The sequence below is a fragment of the Gavialis gangeticus genome, unplaced genomic scaffold (assembly GCF_001723915.1).
Source record: "Gavialis gangeticus isolate Ggan-Ray unplaced genomic scaffold, GavGan_comp1, whole genome shotgun sequence".
Taxonomy (NCBI): domain Eukaryota; kingdom Metazoa; phylum Chordata; order Crocodylia; family Gavialidae; genus Gavialis; species Gavialis gangeticus.
This window is the reverse complement of record NW_017729025.1, coordinates 100,275,629-100,295,721: the sequence shown is the minus strand read 5'-3', so window position 1 is coordinate 100,295,721 and position 20,093 is coordinate 100,275,629. Positions and strand designations below refer to the sequence as shown.

At 40.5% G+C, this 20,093-nt stretch overlaps 1 protein-coding gene across 1 annotated transcript; it reads left to right on the top strand.

Moving 5' to 3' along the window:
- Positions 1-948: 948 nt before the first annotated feature.
- LOC109298926 (astacin-like metalloendopeptidase) lies at positions 949-16,973 on the top strand. Its single transcript, XM_019519342.1, has 12 exons — positions 949-1,768; positions 2,027-2,051; positions 5,443-5,459; positions 6,028-6,052; positions 6,805-6,876; positions 9,076-9,216; positions 10,380-10,497; positions 11,619-11,797; positions 11,929-12,013; positions 13,914-14,041; positions 16,091-16,206; positions 16,636-16,973. The coding sequence occupies exons 1-12, from the start codon at positions 1,694-1,696 to the stop codon at positions 16,951-16,953; spliced, it is 1,299 nt and encodes a 432-aa protein (XP_019374887.1). The 5' UTR covers positions 949-1,693; the 3' UTR covers positions 16,954-16,973.
- The last annotated feature ends 3,120 nt before the right edge of the window (positions 16,974-20,093 follow it).

The following is a 20,093-nucleotide window of genomic DNA, read 5'->3' as shown; positions in this document are numbered from 1 at the left end:
AATATATTCCAAATTACTAAATGTCTCGTTTATCCTTCCTGCTGAAGGCACTGAATGTCTGGCAACCCAGGGACCCTCTTCACAATGCTTTATATCACTATCAATGTGTTGAACTCTGTTTAGCCAAAGACCAGAGTAAACTTCTCCTATACTGCCCCCTGCGGGGTAATGGGGAGTTTAGCTACACAGCCTGTTCAATCTATGGTCTCTATTCCAAGATTGCCAGTCCCCAATGATGTTGTCTTTTATTAACTTGGAAATGGATTGACACCTACCAATTCATGTCATGTAGCATTTCACTGTCACTGTTGACTCAGGTTGGATTTGAAGTGGGGACCTACAGGGAGAAACTTTAAAGCTTCGATTATCAAGGTTATGGAAAGTAGTGTCAGATCCCTTGATGTGATAAGACACTATAGGAAAATTAAGGTCCTGGTTTTTGGTTTTTATATTTACCTTGTAGTTGTCCAGCCAGTTCCCATGATCTAAAGAAAGGATAATGTGTGCTCTTTCACTCTTTATTCTCTCTTTTTATGTCATTTTATTTTCCTTTCCTGTGGAGATTTTCACCTACCTGGAAAATAAACACTTCTACCTACACAATAACCCTAGATCACAGAAAGAATCACTTTTCAGGTATAGGACGGCAAGTGATTTGTGGAGGTGTGTGTAGTTACATACACAGATTACAGCTGTCTTGCTGGATGGGGGTTCCTTGTGCTCCATTCCCTGGCACCAGCATCTCTTATTACCTTCACAGTTCAATGTACTTCTCACTGTCAATGGGCAACACTAGGCAACTGCACATGTTAATCATAGTGAAAGCAATGCTTTCATGTCAGGGCTGCTTATTATGGTACTGTGTCTTTCTCTCTGTCTCTGATGTCCACAAAGACTTGTGGGGAACATTACAAGCTGGACAGCTAGTGGCCTGGAAGGAGAAGCTGGACAGCTAGCGGCTTGGAAGGAGAAGCAAGAAGCTGTGAAGCAAGAAGCTGTGAAGAATCTAGAAAAGAGATGAAGAAGGAAGCTAAAGATTTTGTTTACAGGTCTGTAACCTGGGATGGTGAGAGTTTTATTTTTCAGGTTGACAGGCACTGGAGGAGATACGGCCATGACCCCACTAGGTGGTGATGATAGCCTCAATAATGGCTGCATAGGCAGTCATTTAATATAACTGCATATAGCATAGAGATATTTCATATAATATAAAGGAACTGATCAGCCATTGAGCACAACCCCCCCCCCCAACAACTTACCATCTAAAATGCAACAAATACAATCTATTGGAAAATTGTTTAGGCACAGGGGTGTCACAGACAGTATCCAGACAGGAGGCTTCACAGGACTGAAATTTGAGGAAGGGTTTGATGAAAAGAGAATGAAAATATAAGGCACTACATGAATGAGGCATAGGGAGTATGAATGACAGTGCAGAGGCAAGAGTGGGAGGCACATACAGGCAGGAAGTAAGGGGCAGTTTTTGCTGAAACTGGCAGCTAATGAGATAATGTTGGAATATGACTGGAGGGTGAACTGACTGCTGTTATGACTACCAAAAATTGTTTGTTTGCTGTCTTCTGAGATTCTCATTGGCTGGCTAGTTTTTCAGCCCTGGTAGAGCAGGTATATCTAGCAGTTCTCCAGAGCCAGGAGAGTGAGAAAGCAGCAAGCACAGATCATCGGTCAGAACATGAGAATGGATCTGAAGATGCACCTAGTCCTTCTTGCATCTCTCCTTTATTCTACTGTAGCCTTCCCTATTCCGGTAAGAGCAATGCCACACAATCCTTCTATTTCTTATGTTTGAGGTTGCTTCTTTGGCTGAAGTTGGAGGTGTCTTTTAAATATTTCTTGTCCATGGTACTAAAATAAATACACTAGTTTGTAACATAATTTTCAACAAGTCTATGAATGTATTTATTCTTTTGGGGGTTTGGGGTTGTTGGGAGGAAACTTTTTGTTTGTTTTGTCTCATTTTTAACTTCTTACATGACGATAAAATGCCAATCCATTGATTTTGCAGGACTATGAAGGTCATGCTAACACAAGTAAGTAGGATTTATAAAATATTTTGAAAAACCATGAGAAATGGTCAGTTATTTGCCATATTAAAATTGGACACAGCTAGAGACTTCTTGCCATTTCCTTAGCTACTGAAAATCATGGTTGCACCACTTAGGTCACCTAAGCAATACCAGTTATAGCAGCTGAGGATGCAGACATTGGTCATTTGTTTATCCGGGAATATATGTGCCACAAGATTGAACATATGTGGTTTTCAGTGAATTGTTGGCTTTCTGCTAAATTTCCCTTTCAGGTCAGGGAGTCAGAAATGAACTAACAAAACAAACCCAAATTTTTCATTTTCTAAAGTTTTGTTATTACAAATTTCTCAAAATCCTTCACTGTGTTTAAAAAAGCAATCACAGCAGGAGGAACAAAAAATGAGCAGGGGCAGACAAGGAAGCAAAGATGTCTTTGGTCATCTTCAGTTGAAATTTTGAAAAGAGATGGGGTATCACATAGCCACAGGGAAAAGCAGCACTGCCTAGGTAGCAGGGGCTGCCTAGGAGAATGCAGCTTGTCCAGCTGTGGTGAGATCAAGGGGAAGGAAAGAAATAAACTCATAGCTGAGGAAAAGAGACACAGCAAGGTAACGTCAATTAGAAAAAGCCCAAACTTTTAAGAACAAAGAGAACATGTTTGCATTAGACCCTGAAATGAACACAGCATGTTGATTGAGGATGATTATCCTGAGGACATAAAGAGGGAAGTGACCCCCTTTAGTGACATTTTATAGTTCATTCAAGGTAGATGATATGAAACCGCATAACCAGTTACTGCCATTCCATATTCTATGAAATATAGACATAAACTAATGTGGTGCCAAGCCAGCACACTGTTTGCCTATATCTACTATAAAATCTAGAGCACTAGTCTCCGCACTTTCTATCTTTCCTTGCTGACTGAAGTACCATCTTTTGATATGTCAAGTGCTCTTAGCAAATTTAGGAGTTGATCTAGTTATGTGCAGATATTCTTGATAGCAGTCACTTACTTAGGTTTGGGCTTATGCTGTTCCTTGTTGTCACTTAAAATTGTACTGGACTCCCCAGAGCAGACCAGGAGAAGCTACACTACAGATCCTACTCTTTCATATAGGCCAGTAGAGTTGGTCCCACTTGTAAGCTTGCTCATGTTTTACACTGAAAAAGGGAGGTGCAGCTTTCAAGACACTAGACAATAACCCCTTGCTCATATTTGATGTTTAGGATTAGAAATAATTCTTATTGTTATCTGCAAAACCACATAGACACTCTTACCCCTCCCAATCAGCAAATTACACGTGGATCGAAGAAGCAATTCAGTATCAGTTTGCTGAATGCTGTAGCAGTGCAAAAGAAAGCCAAGAATATAAAGATGGAAACCATAAATAAAACACTGATAGGCATCTTAAAAGTATCTTAACTCTATTGTGTTGATAGATAACGTGGTGAGGCACAAACCAGTGCAAGTATTTACTCAATCTTTTGGATTAGACTAACACCATGTGGACAGATGGTATCCAGTTTTTTTATTGGGTATGTTTCACAAGACATTAAATTCATTTAAAATTGATTTTTTAGGATATTGTATTTCCCTTTAGGAACTTTTATGTCAAGATTTTAACTGTCATGTTTATCTCTTCAAACTGACATTAGCCACATTAGAAGGAAGTATTAATATCCATGGCTAAAAACTAGTGAAACAGCTATCAGGTCAGGACCAGTATCAGTACCATCTAATTCCAAATTACATTACTGTCAGAATACTGTAAAGCAGCCCTCATATGACTGAAAAACAAGTCCAAATATCTGTACTGACTGTCAGCTTCTACTGGTCTCTTGTAACTGGCATCCTGTGAGAGAGAGACTGAAAGCTGGTCTGAGTAAGGATTGACAGAAACTGTCTAGATCCATTCACCTGAATGAGCGGGGTAGCATCAAAAGGTTCCCCAGATGGACCTAGCTGGGATTAGCCCTGAGTGTTAATCTCAAAGAGCTCAGAGGGAAAGGGTAAGCATTGAAGAGGACCCCAGTTTCACATTTTAATTCAGGAAGTATACAGTGAACCCCTAGACCGATGATTCTTAACAAGGGTGCCATGGTTTTCAAGGGTGCCTGAGGATCCACACAATATTAGCACCGTTGGATGTGAAAACATGATTCACCAAATAAACTCAGAGATTTCAAATAGGAATCTACAATGTTAAAAGCATTGCGTGCCAATATATGTGCTCCAATGCATTCTAATTAGAATGTGTTAGAGCAAACTTGATTAATTGAGTCTGCTTCACATCCTAATTAGAATGCCTTAGCACTGCTGCAACATCATGTGTATAGGCCCCTGCAGGTTTAAAAATGTCCACTGGGCTGCTTTAACTACAGCTTACCAGTTGAGCTTTAACTAAAGCATCCTGTGGACATTTTTAAATATGCAGGGGCTTCATACACATGATGCTGCAGAGTTTTAATTAGAGTGGCTCTCCAGGAACCGCTCTAATTAAAACAGACCCCTCACCACCCCTGAGCACATGTAAAGGCACTCATTCTGAACTGTTGTGGTCTTTCTGACTTTTTTTGCAACAGAAGAATTGCTCTATTACTTTTGATACTCAGAAAACAAGTGAAAACTTAAGGTGGTAATTTCTGAGCTTTGTCTTGAGTCTAAGCAGGAGTGCCTTGAGTCTAAAAAGGTAGCGAACCACTGCCCTAAACTGTACTGTATGATCTACTTGGTCTTGATAAATATGTGGCTAAGAAGGCAAAGTAATGAGGAAGTAAAATGAAACTGTTTACAAATGTGGACTCAGAGGGAAACAGGTGTGAAAGACTTACAAGACATTTTAGGAAACCAATTCTTCTCTTCTATTTGAGAATGCCTTCAGTTATGTTCTGGGATATATTTAATTCCTGCATAGTCTCAAGAGTTTACAGAGCTGGTGTTAAACTGCCACAAACTCCCCTGAAAAATTCTATTTAAAAATCAAAATGAAAAGAAGGCTGCATTGCAAGGTATCATTTTCTTTTCAAAATTGCTTTTAATTTTTTGGATTTTTGCCAAGTGGGTTAATAAACATGTGTTCCAGTAGTGTCTGTGAGAAGAAAACATGTATTTGTTCTTGGGTCATTTTGACTTTATCCATAGTTATGCTGATACTATTTGATTTTTCTCCTTCTTAAAGACAAAAATCCAGGACTCCCTGAAGTAAATCTCCCAGGGATTATTTTTTAGCTATATGTCTAAAAACAATCTAATACTATACAAAACTTCCGAGCACTGTGCAGTATAGCTAAGGGGAAGAGAGAGAAATGCAAGAGAAAGAAAGAATGATTCTTATTTAATTTGAAGATGCATCTCAAAACCTCACCCTTTTTTTTCCCCTCTTTTACTTCACAGCAGGAAATCATATACAGGTAAGAGAAATTGAAGTCAATATTTTTATTCAGAACTGAAAGTGTGATTTCCCCCACAGCAGAAAGTCCTCCCACAGAAGAGACGTGACAATGCATGTCTACAATCCTTGCTGCCTTACCTAACCCAAGGGCAGTCACAGCTTTTCCACCTGCCATACCTCATAGGCAAATCCAGAGCTGGCTAGCTATCCTACAATTCTCAGATCCAGTTAACAGTTTATTCTGAAAGATTTCATTGTGGGATGGTAATTAGAGGTCTATTGCAATGAATCAACAACAACACGATCAGTAAAATAAATAAGGCTGGAACAACTGAGGCTTAAATGGTAATGTCAGAATTACATATCCTTAGTCTCCTATATAGTGAGTGACATTAAAATCTCATCATTTATCAGCAGTTGTCAAAGAATATCTAAGGTTCAATTTTATTTTGCAGCATTTAGAATGGCATTTATGAGATTGTGCTGGTGATTGATGGCTTATAACAGTATCTGCTACAGTTATATTTGTAACCTAAAAAATATAATGTGCTTATTATGAACAATATTGTACCACATTGTTCTTGCAGAGTTCTGAAAAAGAGGATGAATATGGTATGTATCATTCAAAGTTTATTTACAGTTTCAGCATTTAATAATGAATATGGACAATTAGCTCCCCAGTTTCTCCGGAGAATAAGATCTACAGCCAAGTTAGGTTATTGGGCCCAGCTGAATTCAACTTAGCTGAAGACCTCTATGGGGAGGAGTAAATGTGGTCTTATGCTGCCTTTCTTCCCTTAATTTTGGGGTCAACTGGTCACCAACTTGGTCTACAGAGCAACTAACTTTGTTCTAATTTGTACCTAGTTGCAATGGCTCTCAAGAGGTCAATCTGGAACTAAGGATCACCAGGGTGGCCACAAGCTTTCTCAATTCCACTTCTACATCATATACAGGGGGCTGAAATATACAGAGTTTGAACTGTAGGGTACCCATTCTGCTTCTATGCCCCTGGTCCCCTAGGTAAAGGGAATCCTTAGCTGGTCAACTGAGCCTGCTTCAAGTCAGCTTTGTGTTACCAGAAGAGCACAAACCAGATGTGGTCCTCAATGTGTGATTGCTAAACAGCAGAAAGACTGATTTGTGAGGCTGGGTTAACAACAAAGTAATTATAGCTCTTGTAAGGGTGACAAGAATTTGTACCCTGAGCAAAATAAATGTGTTTTTTTGCTCTGCCAGTACATGAATATCTTTACTCCTGGTCTGAATTTCTCACACACACGTGTACATCAGAATTAGTTCAATGAAACAATATTAATACATCACTGGAAGGAGAAAACTAATGTTCTTGCATTTCTGTGCAGAAAGAGAGCTGGCTACAAAGTCTGACTCCCAGGAGGAGGCTGATTTTAATCAAATTTTGAAAGCTAACAAAGGTAATGACTCCAAAGCCACATCTATGTCTTGTGTTTTTCAGTTCCTTTTTTCCCCTACTGCCTTTGACAGCAAATGGCCTGATATTTCTCCTGTTTATTATACTTAAAGAGCTTAGATGAACTCCAGGAAAAGCTACAAGGGACACCCTGGCTAGCCAGTCTTTGTCTGTTAAACCTGGAATTGTTTTCCAAACCTGTTCACATCTGATATTGAAGACTGTCCAAAACATGTGCATGTTTGTTTGTGTACATATGTATAGATAGCTAGATAAATATGTATATGTACATTTGTGTGTGTGTATGTATATCAAGTTTTTGTTGGCTGACACTCACTTCATCAGTTGATTAAGCATCTGATGAAATGAGCTTCATTCCACAAAAACTTGTTTTATACACACACACGCACATATATATATATATATATATATATTCTAATATTATAAAGCCTTAATCTGTCTGTTTGTCTATCTGTCTGTCCATAGCGCTTTATGCGCACTCTGATTGGCTGACAAACAGCCAATCAGAGTGTAAAGAAGCATTCAGACAGGAAGTGGTAGGGACACAGGGGACAGAGAGGGCCCCTCCTCCCCCCTGCCATGGCAGCCTGGCTTCACCCCCGCATCGGGCCTAGGTCCACTCCCCCCCTCCCTCTGCCACTGTGGCAGGGAGTGGGGGAGCAGGCCCAGACCCCAAGCAGCTGGAGGGAAGGGGGAGCGGGCCCAGACAGGGCGGAGGGGGCATGGGGCTCCGTCCCCACCCACTCTGCTCCCCTCCCCTTCTTCCCCCCCTGCCCCCGGTCATTCTTGACAGGCAATTGGCTAGTGTGTGTGTGTATATGTGTATATATATAACAGAATGTGTGGAATGAAGTTCGTTTCACATATATATGGTCTATTAGGTGCAAATCTATCCTGTTGCCTATTTTACATCAGACTAACATGACTAACTGTCTCATTGGAGATTATTAATGCTTTGGAGGTGTCTAGACTATGGAGGCAGGCTAATAGCAGCTTCTGCTTAAGTTTTGGATGGCTTTGCACATCTTTGGATTAAAAAAAAAGGTTCAGTATTTTGATGTCCTACTACAATATGTATGACTATAATATTGACAGGTATAATATGATAAATGTGTTATTATTATTGAATGCCCTTTGTCTTGAATGCCAATAGGGTTTGAGTAACTATGGGTTTGCAGGCTGATGAAAATATGCTCTTAGATGGGATATTTGGTGTTTCTTCAGGTCCACTCTGTCCCCATTTCCTGCCTTCTTTGAGTCTTCTGGATGTTTGAGGACTTGTTCTATGAGCTTGTTTTTCCAGATTTACTCCTCCAACAGTCTTTTTAAAAGTTTAACTCCAGCATATAGGAACAGAGACTCTCAGGCTAAACACAGACAACCAGAAAACCAGCCCTGATTAGGCCAGGATGTGACTTGCATCAAAACAGGCACAGAGCAGCTGTATACACACTTGGCTTAAATGACAATTAAGTTGAATTAGCCATAACAAGTGTTTATAGACATGCTTTGGAAGAGGCACCTTATTTAGAGGCGCCTGGAGCATCACGTATATCAGCATCCCCACACTGAAAAATGGAGGCAGGGGCCCTTTAACTAAAGCTTGTTGAACAAGCTTTAGTTAAAGCATCCCCACCACCATTTTTCAGTGTGGGGACACTGATACAAGTGATGCTGGAGTCTGCTGGAGCATGGTAATTACAACGTTCCAGCAGACTCAATTAATTGCAATGCACTGTAATTACAGCGTATCAGAGCCACCTCCCTGCACACATATAGGAGCCCAATTATTCCAAGCCAAAGTGTTAATTCAAATAATTCACAAGTGCTTAATGTGGGACATTGAACTTGTCTATCTATAAAGTCTCAATTTGATGAGGCCCAAAATGCTCTGATGTGAATCAAACCAGTTGTCTGTTTCTAGCCCCAGGCCTGTAGCCCTCCCTATGCAACACTCCTGCCCCTTCAATTTCCAGGACCCTCCATTTCCTCCATATTTCCCCTATCTTTTGAATGCTTTGACATTTTTAATGGCTGCAGAAATGTCTCTTCCACCCATTCTCATCACTTTCCTGAGTCTGCCCTACCTAACAGTAGCAGAATTTCCATCAACCCAAATGACCTTCTTGTCTTCTATACTGCCATCCTTTCTCACTGTCTCCCTTTCTCTTTCTCCACACAGATAGTTCCCAGTTCTTGCTTGAAGGTGACATTGTTGCAACAAGGAGCCGCAGTGCTATGGGCTGTCCAAGTAACTCATGTTTTTGGCCCCAGGCCAGCGATGGGATTGTCCATGTCCCCTATGTCTTGTCCTCTGATTATGGTGATTTTGCATTTCTCTACCTATTTTTTTTAATTAATTGTATTCAGTTTTTAATTAGCTTACTTGGAGAAACAGAGAAACAAAGTGAGAAGGCAAGCAGTTGAGGCAACATATAGCAGTAGTTTACTTTTGCCACACTCACACAGACCAGCCATCCATTACCACAAGATAAGTGAAAAAGGAGCACATTTTCACAAGGGAATCTCACCCTTTCCATTGATAATGGTATGCTCTTGTAGATGGTGATCACACTTTTTCATAAGGGTTCTGCTATTGTATATGTCTTTATGATGCATTTGCTTATTGCAAAACACTTTGGGTGAGATTACACATTAGTTAGCAGATGCTAATTGTAAGGAATACTAGCCTATGTCAAGGTTAACAAGTTAACCAACAGGTGAACACCTGGTGAACAACAGGTGAACACCTTTTTCTCAGGTGAATACCTGGAAGTTCACTTAACTTAAGCTAGGTAGCACAACTCAAAGATAACCCTTGCCCAAAGCGGCATAACTTTAAGATGCCTAAAGGACAGTTGTCATTTGTTAAAGAGTGCTAATGTATGACCATTCAGGGCATTTTTACACATGCTCCGGGGGCTGAGGGGTGCACTCTGAGAGCCACTCTGATTAAAGCGCCTGCAGCTTCTTGTGTCATTTTGAAGCATCCCCATGCTTCAAAATGATAGCGGGGCACTTTAACTAAAGCTCATTTGATTAATTAAGCCTGTTTTGATGCACTGTAATTACAGCACATTGGAGCAGCCTCTTGGCATGTCTACAGGCACCCTCAAATTTAAAGTCCTGTTAACACGCGCTAATTGTAATGTGTAATCTTACCATCAGAAAGACACATTATTTTGTTAAAGTGTTTTCCCTAAGTAACAGCAAGTGTTCAATCCCCAGATATACCCACCCTTACAACATAAGAGCACAAACTCAGAAACTAGCCTGCTGACTAAATCCTGTAAAATTCTGGATAAATAGAAGGGCCATGCCTTGGTCTATTACAGTATTTAGGGAGAAATGCATTCCTGTACAATGGGCCAGAAGGAGACTTACATAGCACTTAGCTCCCTCTGAAATTGTCTTAAGAATACATGAATATTTGTACTTCAAATAATTATTCTCATGTAACATGTAATTTACCACTTTTCTCCCCAGATGAGAATGAGAGAAAAACATTTGCTGAAGCCATTGCAGAATTTGAAACTTTGACTTGTATTCATTTTGTGGGGCGCAAGACAGAAAAGGACTATATAGATATTAAATCTGAAAAGGGGTGAGTCTCTTTTAGCTGCCTCTTCATGTCTTCTCTACTTTACACTGAAAAAATTTGGATAGGAAAGTGGACTGGATTTGAAAGAGAAATTTTAGCCCAGTTCAGAGTACAAAGTATTACACCACGATGACAAACAGTACCAGGGACACACTAAATACAGATGTAATTTATAAAACCAGAAAAAGTAGCATTAAAGTAAGAAAGGATTTATGAGTATGATATTTTTTGTATGTGACCTGAAGAATGCACTATATTCAAAAGCTTGTCTAAATCGAATGAGAGGGATCACCCACAAAAATCCTTGCCACTCACATATTTCCTAGATCATCCTGGCTACATCACTCCAATGCTAGAAAATTCATCCCTAATTCATGCTGCTGTACCAGGTATTATAATGCAAAGTTTGTAGCCAGCTGTTATGGTTTTAATTTACTCCAGGAAGCATCACTTCTAACACAGACAAAGAACCAGCCCTCAGGGTCAGGGATGTATTAGTGTGTCAAATCCAATACCTCAATCTAATGGAGAAGTGTCCAATACCCATGACTGAAAGTGCCTACAAGTTTTGTCTTTCTCTAAAAGAAGCCCCAGGATGTACTTTAAGTAGTTGGAGAAGATTCCTGTTCATAAGGATTAGTGAGGGATGCTCACCTTAGACAGGATGCCACATGCAGAGGTCCAGGCACCATTTATAAGCTCGTATGAAACTTAAGTGGAACCCAGATTTCATTCTGGCCCTCTGCAGAGGGAGGATTTTGCCCCTAGCATGTGCTTCTAATATCATAATAAAGAGAAAGGGGAGGTCTCAAGGCCATGGGGGACTTCAGCAGCCTCCCCAGGAGCTTGCTTCTCTGCCCAACTTAAGTATGTCAGCTGTCAGGGGTAGCGCATCACTTTTTTAAGTGTTAATAGGTTAGACATATAGTTATATGGTATGGTTTAATCAGGAATAATGCTGCTTTCAACAGGGGTTTGGACTAGATAGCCTTCTGTGGTCCCTTTCAGCCCTACTTCTCATGAGCCTATGAATCACCATTCATTCCCTCAATAAATAGAGCCCTAAAGTCAGTTGCTCACTTATTTGATATGGTTCCTTCTTTCTTTTTCAATGTCCCTTTCAGCTGCTGGTCTTACTATGGAAAAATTGGAGGTGCACAGACATTGTCTTTGATGAAGCAAGGTTGCATATGGAAAGGGGTAATTCAGCATGAACTGGACCATACACTTGGCTTTTTACATGAACACACTCGAAGTGACAGGGACAATTACGTGAAGATTATGTGGCAGTATATTCATCCAAGTAGGTAGACTTAACCTCTCCTTTAGTGTAAATGCTGTGTTGGGTAATGCTCTGTTGTTCCCACCTGTTCCTTGCCCCTAGAGTAGAAGAGAAATGGATGGATCCTGTAAGTCTGATATTGTATATTACAGGTCATGTAGACAACTTTAAGAAATACAGTGACTCCAATAATCTGGACCTTCCATATGACTATTCTTCAGTGATGCACTATAGCGCGTAAGTGAAATTTCCTCATGGGAGGCACAAGGCCTTCAAGTTTCATGTTATAACTTAGGGGAGGTAATTACTCTAAGCATTAGCTTTTAATTATTTTCCTGAGGAAAATACAAACAGCTGTGATTCAATGCAAGTAGATCCTTCTCCACCTGTCCATCAGATCAGTTCACTATCCACATTAATGTTATTTGCAAGTGAGAATGAGGGTTGTTTTGTATGTACTCAGCTTGCCTACCATGCACCCAAATTAGGATTTTTGCCAGCACTGGTGCTTGACCTAATATGTGAACATCTCAAGGCAACAGCTTCAGAGTAGAACTCCTCACTTACCACTTAGAGAAAAGGAATGTACTCCTAAGGGCATTAATTGCTAGGCCTCAGGTGCAGGCAGGTACATCAGCAGAGACGTCTTTTTTTGTCCATGTAGAGTGCCTAGGTCAAGAGGATTCTGACCTACAACTATAACTCGAGGCATTACTATGTATACCAGAGCCACCTCCTGGGAGGTTTATTACTCCCCTAGAAGATAGGTGTGTGGAAGTTCATGATCCTGGGGGAAGACACATCTTTTCAGTTCATGTTCCTACTGCTCACATAGCATGCCAGGCAGCACCTACTGGTACATACTGTTCTGCCTTGCATGCACTACCTCCTAAAGTAGCAGCAATGAAATTGTGTTTGTGTTGAATTTCACCCCAGGCTTATTAGCTCTGCTGAGAGGCAGAATCAATCAGCCCGCCTACAGCACCATACTAAGGAGGAGGTGACAGTAATCCCAGTGCAGGAGATAGCACACATGAAGCAGTAGTGTGTTTCAGCATGAAGCTACCTGGCATGAAAAATGTGGGTATAGACATGGTATAGATATGCCCTAAGATATTTAGGGCCAGTTCTGTGCAAGGCTTTGAAAATCAGAGTACTGGCTTCAAACCAAAACCTATTCAGCTGTCAGCAGTACTGAGGGTGCTCAGTACATGAGTAGCAAGGCTGCTCCAGCATGCTGTAAGTACAGCATGCCAGAGCAGGCTTAATTAATTGAGTCTGCTGGAACATGGTAATTTCCGCACTTCACTAGACTCCAGCATCTCTTGTACCAATTTTCCCATGCTTAAAAATGGCAGCAGGGGCACTTTAACTGAAGTTTATTTGACAAGCTTTAGTTAAAGTGCCCCCGCCACCATTTTTCAGTGGTATACAGAAAATCATTGTTGGCAGTCCCTTGATATGAGGATGACAGTCTTCCAGGAAATAGCAGAGTCATGAGTTGAATTCATAGATGGCTGAAGAGGCTGATGCAAGATCCATGTGTTCAGTTGCAGATGTGGCAAATAGTTCCAGGAGAAAGAAGTAGATCCTGGTGATTTGAGGCTCAGGTCTTTCCCAATGTCTCGCTCATCTATTTGCATCCATAGAGAGGTAGAATGCACATTTCAGTCAGAAGTTGTTCTTTCCTCAATTATAGATGTTGCAAAAGTAATCTTTAAAATAAAGAGAAGTTTCTTAATATTTTTCCCCTCCGTGGAAAGTATTTTCTTCAGCAAAACCTAGGTATCCCTTCAGTCTAAGCATAATTCAAAATATTCTTACTTGTACTAATTCATCCCTGGGGTTACTCCATTCATTTGACCTATTATAACCTAATATTTAAATATGATTTAGGTGGTACATAGGCCAAAGAGAGGCTAGTCCTGGCTTGACTTTCACATGCTCCAAATAATACTAAGGAATCATCATGCATTGCTTTTTCATATGAAATGACTGGTGAGAATACTTTTGCAATTAGAATATGGGATAATAGTAAGATTTACCAATCAGTCCCTTTGAAGTATGTGGCTTATGCGGTTAAAACTTGTAAAATGTAATTTGATTTTAAAAAAACCATTTGTTTCTGTTTTGGCAGACACACCTTCTCTAACACCTCTGGGAAAGCAACTATTGTGGCAATTCCTGATGCATCAGTACCTATTGGAAAGAAAAATGGACTGAGTAATTTGGATGTGGCCAAAATTAACAAGCTTTATAAATGCAGTAAGTGTTTTGCATTTGTCCATTCATCTTCTGCTCAAAGCATTTGCTATGATCCACTAGGCAACATCCAACAGGTGCTGAAACTGCTACTCTGAATTGTTGGCTTTAGAACATCCAGAGGAAGAATGCAAATACAAGGACTGGGATACACCTTACTTAAGCAGTACATCATTTCTGCTTCCAAGTCTAAATTGGCAAATTCAGCACTGGGGATAGTGGGTGCAGTTCCTTTGGAGGGCACTGAATTTGCCCTCATTGTCTTTATCATTGTGTGCTTCTGTTGAATCATTTTGATTCCTTAGAGCAGTGTTTTTCAAACTGTGCTCCATGAAACCCTGAGTCCAGAACAGATCACCTGGCGTTCCACAGAGAAACTGGGGGTAAGGGCAGAGTGGGCCAGGAGGCAGTGGGCTGCCATTGTGGGGCCAGGTCACCTGGTTCCACATCCATCTTTAGGATGCGGTAGGGGTTTCCTGGCAGAAAACATGATACGAAAGGGTTCCATGCATAGGCACCAACTTTTATTTTTGCCAGGGTGGGGCCTAAGATAATTCCCTTCCTCCCACTCCCCCCATGGCATGGCCAGAGCAGAGCTGAGTGGAGCCCATGGAGTGGCAGGGGTGGATGCGGGATGTCTACTGTGGCCTCGAGGCTCTCCATCCTACTTCCATTCCCCCAGAAGTCCTGTGCTGGTCATGCCACCATGGCAAGGTGCCCCCTGCCCACCCAGCAGCAGGGAGCACAGTTCCAGACTGCTGCCCCCACTGCTGCCAGGCAGGCAGGAAGTGCCTCCTGCATGGTGGTGCGGCCAGCATTGGGCTCCCAGGGGGAGGTCAGCAGAGCAGAGCCCCTGGGCCACAGCAGGCAGCTTGCATCTGCCCCTGCCCTGCACACAAATCTGAGGAGCATGTGCCTTCCTCTACCTCCCTCCCTACATGCACATGGTGCCCCATGTCCCTCTCCCCACAGTCCCTTGCAGGTTGTAACTGTGCCAGCCTTCCAGGGGAAATGCACCATTTCCCGCATTTTTCTGTGGTGAACAGAAAACCCAGATCCCTGCACAATACTGAGAATCTGGGACAAAGGCTGCCCCAGAGCCATGCAGCCTGGGACCAGGACTTGATGTTCCCATTTCAGGACTGTCCTACCCAATTAGGGATGGGTGGTCACCCTACCCTCTTCCTGAGAGGGGGCAGGACCCTTGGGCCTCCACGTACTCGGCATCTATGGTTACATGACTTTACAAAGTTTGAATGCCACTGCCTTGGTGCTCAAGAGGCAATGATAAAAGCCTCAAATAATCAGGTAACTTTCTTGTCTCTGGCTATGACTTGTAGTTTCAGAACAGAGTGGGGCCTTTCTAAATTAGGACAGTTTAATGGCAACTCAGCCAACTCCAGCTCTAGCCTACATCATTTTTAAACATAAAGTTTTCATTAATTAAAAAAACTTTAATTTTTTAACAATTTTTACTTCATGGATAGGAGGAGAGAAAACCCTGCAGTGTAAAACAGAAACAAATTCAGTCTAAGGGGAAAGCATGATGAATACAAAACTTTCCCCCTGACCAAATGTCACTAACTCCTCCCAACCACATACATGACTATGAACCCTTTTATCATACAGTCATCAAATACTCTTTTAATATGATAATACAGCTTGACTATTACCAGTGGAAACCCATTTAATCTATTCACTGCTCCCTAAGCAAAATTAAATCTTTCCCATCTCCCTACAGCTGTATAAAAAACCCTTACATTTATAATCCTTTACCTTGTTCTAGACATAATCCATATAAATTGCTGTTTTTCCCCATCTGCTGCTAAACTTGTCACTTCAACATAGATTTTTTTTGAGTTATTTGAAAATTAGCATTACATATTTCTTCATTTAGTGAACTGAATCATGGATGTGCAGCTACCTTGAAATGAATGTTGACAGATGAGGAATGGAGGACATTTCATTTTAAGTAGAGCATAACTGCTCCTGAGTTGAATGTAAAAAGGTCTCTAAATCTGATTCTGAGACAAACATTTGTTTTTCTGTCAGATCGCTGCAGCACCGTTCTTGATAAACCATCTGGGTCTTTGAACTCTTTGAACTACCCATCAAAATATTCAGATAATGTCAACTGCATGTGGCTCATCCGAATCCCATCCAAACAGGTAATTACAGGGCTTTAATAGTTTTACATATAATTGAATGGTTTGCATTTTGCTTTGTTTCCTGAGCTTCAGCTCCCAGAAAAGGTCCTTTGCATGATACAGAAGTCAGATGAAGTCACTTCCTTGGCCCTCATAAAGTAGGTGCTTCTCTAATTTCTAATATTCTTATTCATGTACTTAACTAGGGATAGGAGAAAACACAGGGGTCATTTAGATTTTGGAGACCCTCAATGAGTAGCATTTTGGATTACAAAAGCAGTGCAATTAGTTCCTTTTCATCTGAACCCCAGAAAGTCCTGAAGAGCTGTTGGGTACGTAGCTCCCAAGTTCTAGCATGTGCATAGGTTTAACTCAGTCTGTTCTAAAGAAAACTAAGCAAAGCAGTCAGTTTAGTGAATGTTAAAGAGTTTGATTCCTTTCCTATTTCAGGTTTTTTTGCAGTTTGAAGGCTTTGATCTTCAGTCCTCAAAAGACTGTCAGGCTGACTATATTAAAGTCTATGATGGGGTCAGCAAGTCTTCCAAGGTTCTTCTGGACAAGACGTGTGGGTCAAATTTGCCTGTAAACTTAACATCTTCTGGTACAACTATGCTAATAGAGTTCGTCACTGATAGTACCGAAACAGGCACTGGTTTCCAAGCCTCCTATACTTCTGGTGAGTTGAGCATACAAACAGGTACAGGGCACAGAACAGGTACAGGGCACAGAAAGAGAATATTTCAAGAAGTAATTAACAGACTTGTGTAGGAATGACCATCATCCTACCTTGCGTCACTGATAGGACAGATCAGTCTTATTTCAATATTGTTGCTAATTCCAGAAGATAGACCCACATTCCCCAACACTGTTGGTGCCACCCATGTGTCAGGGTTTCCAGATTCTCCTGTTTGAAATGTCTCTCAGATGTGTGCCACTGAAAAGCTCTTCTTACAGGTTGAATTAGGAGTATGGTTAACTATATTTGACTACAGGGCTTTACATGAATTTTAACACAAGAGGGCTTTACATGAATTTTAGCCTGAGTCTGGTCCCACTAGAGTGAAACGCATTTGGGGATATATACTAAAGAAAAGTGTATTGCATAAGTGTAACCCAGCCGAGAGGCTCATGGAGCAAAAGTCTGTATGAAATAACAGCAGTAGTAATACTGTTCAATTGATATATTATTTATAGCATAAGATACATAAATAATGAAATGTTTAATCCTCAGTAACAGATGCAGCTCACAACTAGACAGTTCATTAAGACCAGATGGATTCAGGGAGGTCATCACCAGGGATCTTGGTTCTCTCTGATTTAAAAATTCTCCAATTTTCAATTAAAATAAAGTAACAACAATCCACATTTTGTTGCGATTAAAATGAAACACCGTTATGCATACATACATATATACATATATATATATACACATACATACATACATATATATATATATTCGTGGTGTTTCATTTAAATCACAGAAAAATGTGGATTTGGGGTTACATCTTTAACCAAAAATTGGGGATTTTTCTAAATCAGAGAAAACCGGGATCCATGGGCATCACAAAATCAAAGGCAATGTATCTTCCCACTAGCTCAAGCTCCTTAGCATTGAATCCCCCCAGCAGAAAGACCTTTTATTCACCAGTAGTTAAATAATCACTAAGGATTTTATACTGTAGTCCCTTGGTCTCTTGCAATCATGTTAGTGGTAGTTAGGTGCAAATGCAGAGAAGAAAGTATTGTAACTCTCTGGGCTCTGCAAAGCTATATGCCAGCTAAAGGTGCCTAATACTGAAGAGATGCAAGAATGCATGGACTGTAAATTGCAGCATGGTCAGATAAATCTATATTTACATAATCTTAAGACACCAGTATCCACACACCAAGAGACAGCACTGCAAACTAAGCATTCTATTTCTCTCTCTCTTTTTTTGTAGTAAGGGTACAAAAAAGCTGAAAGAAGAGCAGCCCTCAAATCAGAAGAGAAGAGCTTATTCTGTGAATATCTAAATTATGTCTTTCCCTGTTCTGCTTCTTTTCTTGCTCTTAATGTGAAATTAATTCTGTGATAATTCAAATCATCACCATTTAGAGTAAGTCCCTTTCCTGACTAAGATATACCTATGGGAATTCTATATATCCTGTATCACTCCCCCCCTTGTGTCAGGAGATTGCTGCTCTTTGCTTGGGTATGTTAAGTTGCTATTGGAATAATTAATTTATTGTCTCTTTCTATTTAATTAACAATTTAATAAAATCTTCATTGAAAGGGGGGAAAAACATTTTCTCTGTCCCTTTTTGAGTTCCATTAGTTTATAATTTTTGTTACATAATAATGGCTCTCCTGCCCACTCTGTGCTTTATATATAGGAATGATGTAAGTTCTTGAAAATAGATGTGATGTTTGTAAATCCAGAGTCGAAGTTGACAGCAGAGATCTATTATAAGCCTTACTTTGATCTCTTTCCTGTTTTTCATTAAGAGTAAATTATTTTTGTCACTCTTTTTGGTGACCAACATCACATGGATATAAAGTACATACTGATATGAAGAAAAATAATGAAAGAAGCTAAGACAAAAAATTATGATAGGACAATGGATAAGATAGCTTTTATTAAGTATATTTGGACTGAGGAAAAACCTAGCAGGTATATAGGTCTATTAGTAGAGGAAGAGAGTAATATTAATTATGATGGAAAAAAGGTAGAATTGTTTATAAAATTTTTGTTTAAGAAGCAGCACAGTGGTGTGTTTATGTCAGATGAGGAGGATTATGCACTTTCCAGTCCATTAGTAACCAGGAAGAATGTTATACAAAACAAGGGGAACCATATTTTTACATCAGCAAGATAACTTGCACGCAAGAATCCTAGAATTGCTTGAGTGACAGCTGCCTAGTCTACTAATGTTAACGTTTAGTAAATCTTGGAATACCACAGACATTTTAGAAACCTGAAAGAATACTAGTGTCGTACTAGTATTCCAAAAAGACAAATGAAAGGAGTAAGGTAATTAGAGACTAATTAGTTGACCAATCAAAAAGCTGATAGGACTATAATTAATGCCAGTTGGCATGTCTCTACAGGAAAATAGATATTGTCAAGCAAACCTGATTTCATTCTTTGAGGATATTATAAGCTTGGTTGATGAATGCAGAGCTATGCTGTCTGATTCTTGCCCTCTTGATAGGGTATATTTATTCAGCAGCAAACCAGTACCCTTCTCCCCACAGAGCTAGTTATCCCAGCTGCAATGAGTGCACTCAGTGTGATTGACCATTAAAACAAACTAACTAGGGAAACAATGGATTCCTCAGATGAAGCTGGGATGTTTTTCCAGAAGCTATTCCTTAACCTAGTACAAATTATCAGGCTCGGTAAAGTCAAAAGTCTGTCCAATGCCAACAAGGTAAATGCATATCCATTTCTGCAGCTGCCTTTAATGCCCCAGCTTGGACAATAAAATACCTATTTATAGCTGAAGACAGCTGTCAGCACAACTCTAAAGTAAAGCTTGGGCTAATGCATCTGTAACTATGACAAGGAGCCTTAATCACTGTGCCACCACCACACACTAGCTATTTTATGACTGAGTACGGAAGTGTAACTAACAGGGTTTGTGCCCTGAGCAAATCCTGCTGGAGAACAAGAGTTGAGGGGAGGTACCACTGAGCGAAGGAGGAGAAGAAGGATGCGGGAGTCTTACCTCTTACTCATAAAATGCCCATGGCTACTGCTGCATGGTCTGCCTGCCACAGTTATTTCTGCTACAGCAGAAGCACAGTGTCTGTTCACCTGGCTGCTGCTGCAACAGCAACGGAGTGTCCCTACTAAGTTGGCACTTGGAACTAAAGGCCATTATTCCCTCTTACACCTCCTATCCTGGTCACCACATCTCAACTAAAG

Coding starts and splice junctions, on each gene's coding strand:
- LOC109298926 (XM_019519342.1), top strand. CDS start 1,694: ATGAGAATGGATCTGAAGATGCACCTAGTCCTTCTTGCATCTCTCCTT. Junction 6,877..9,075: donor AATTTTGAAAGCTAACAAAG/GTAATGACTCCA, acceptor TTCTCCACACAG/ATAGTTCCCAGTTCTTGCTT. Junction 16,207..16,635: donor TCCGAATCCCATCCAAACAG/GTAATTACAGGG, acceptor TTCCTATTTCAG/GTTTTTTTGCAGTTTGAAGG.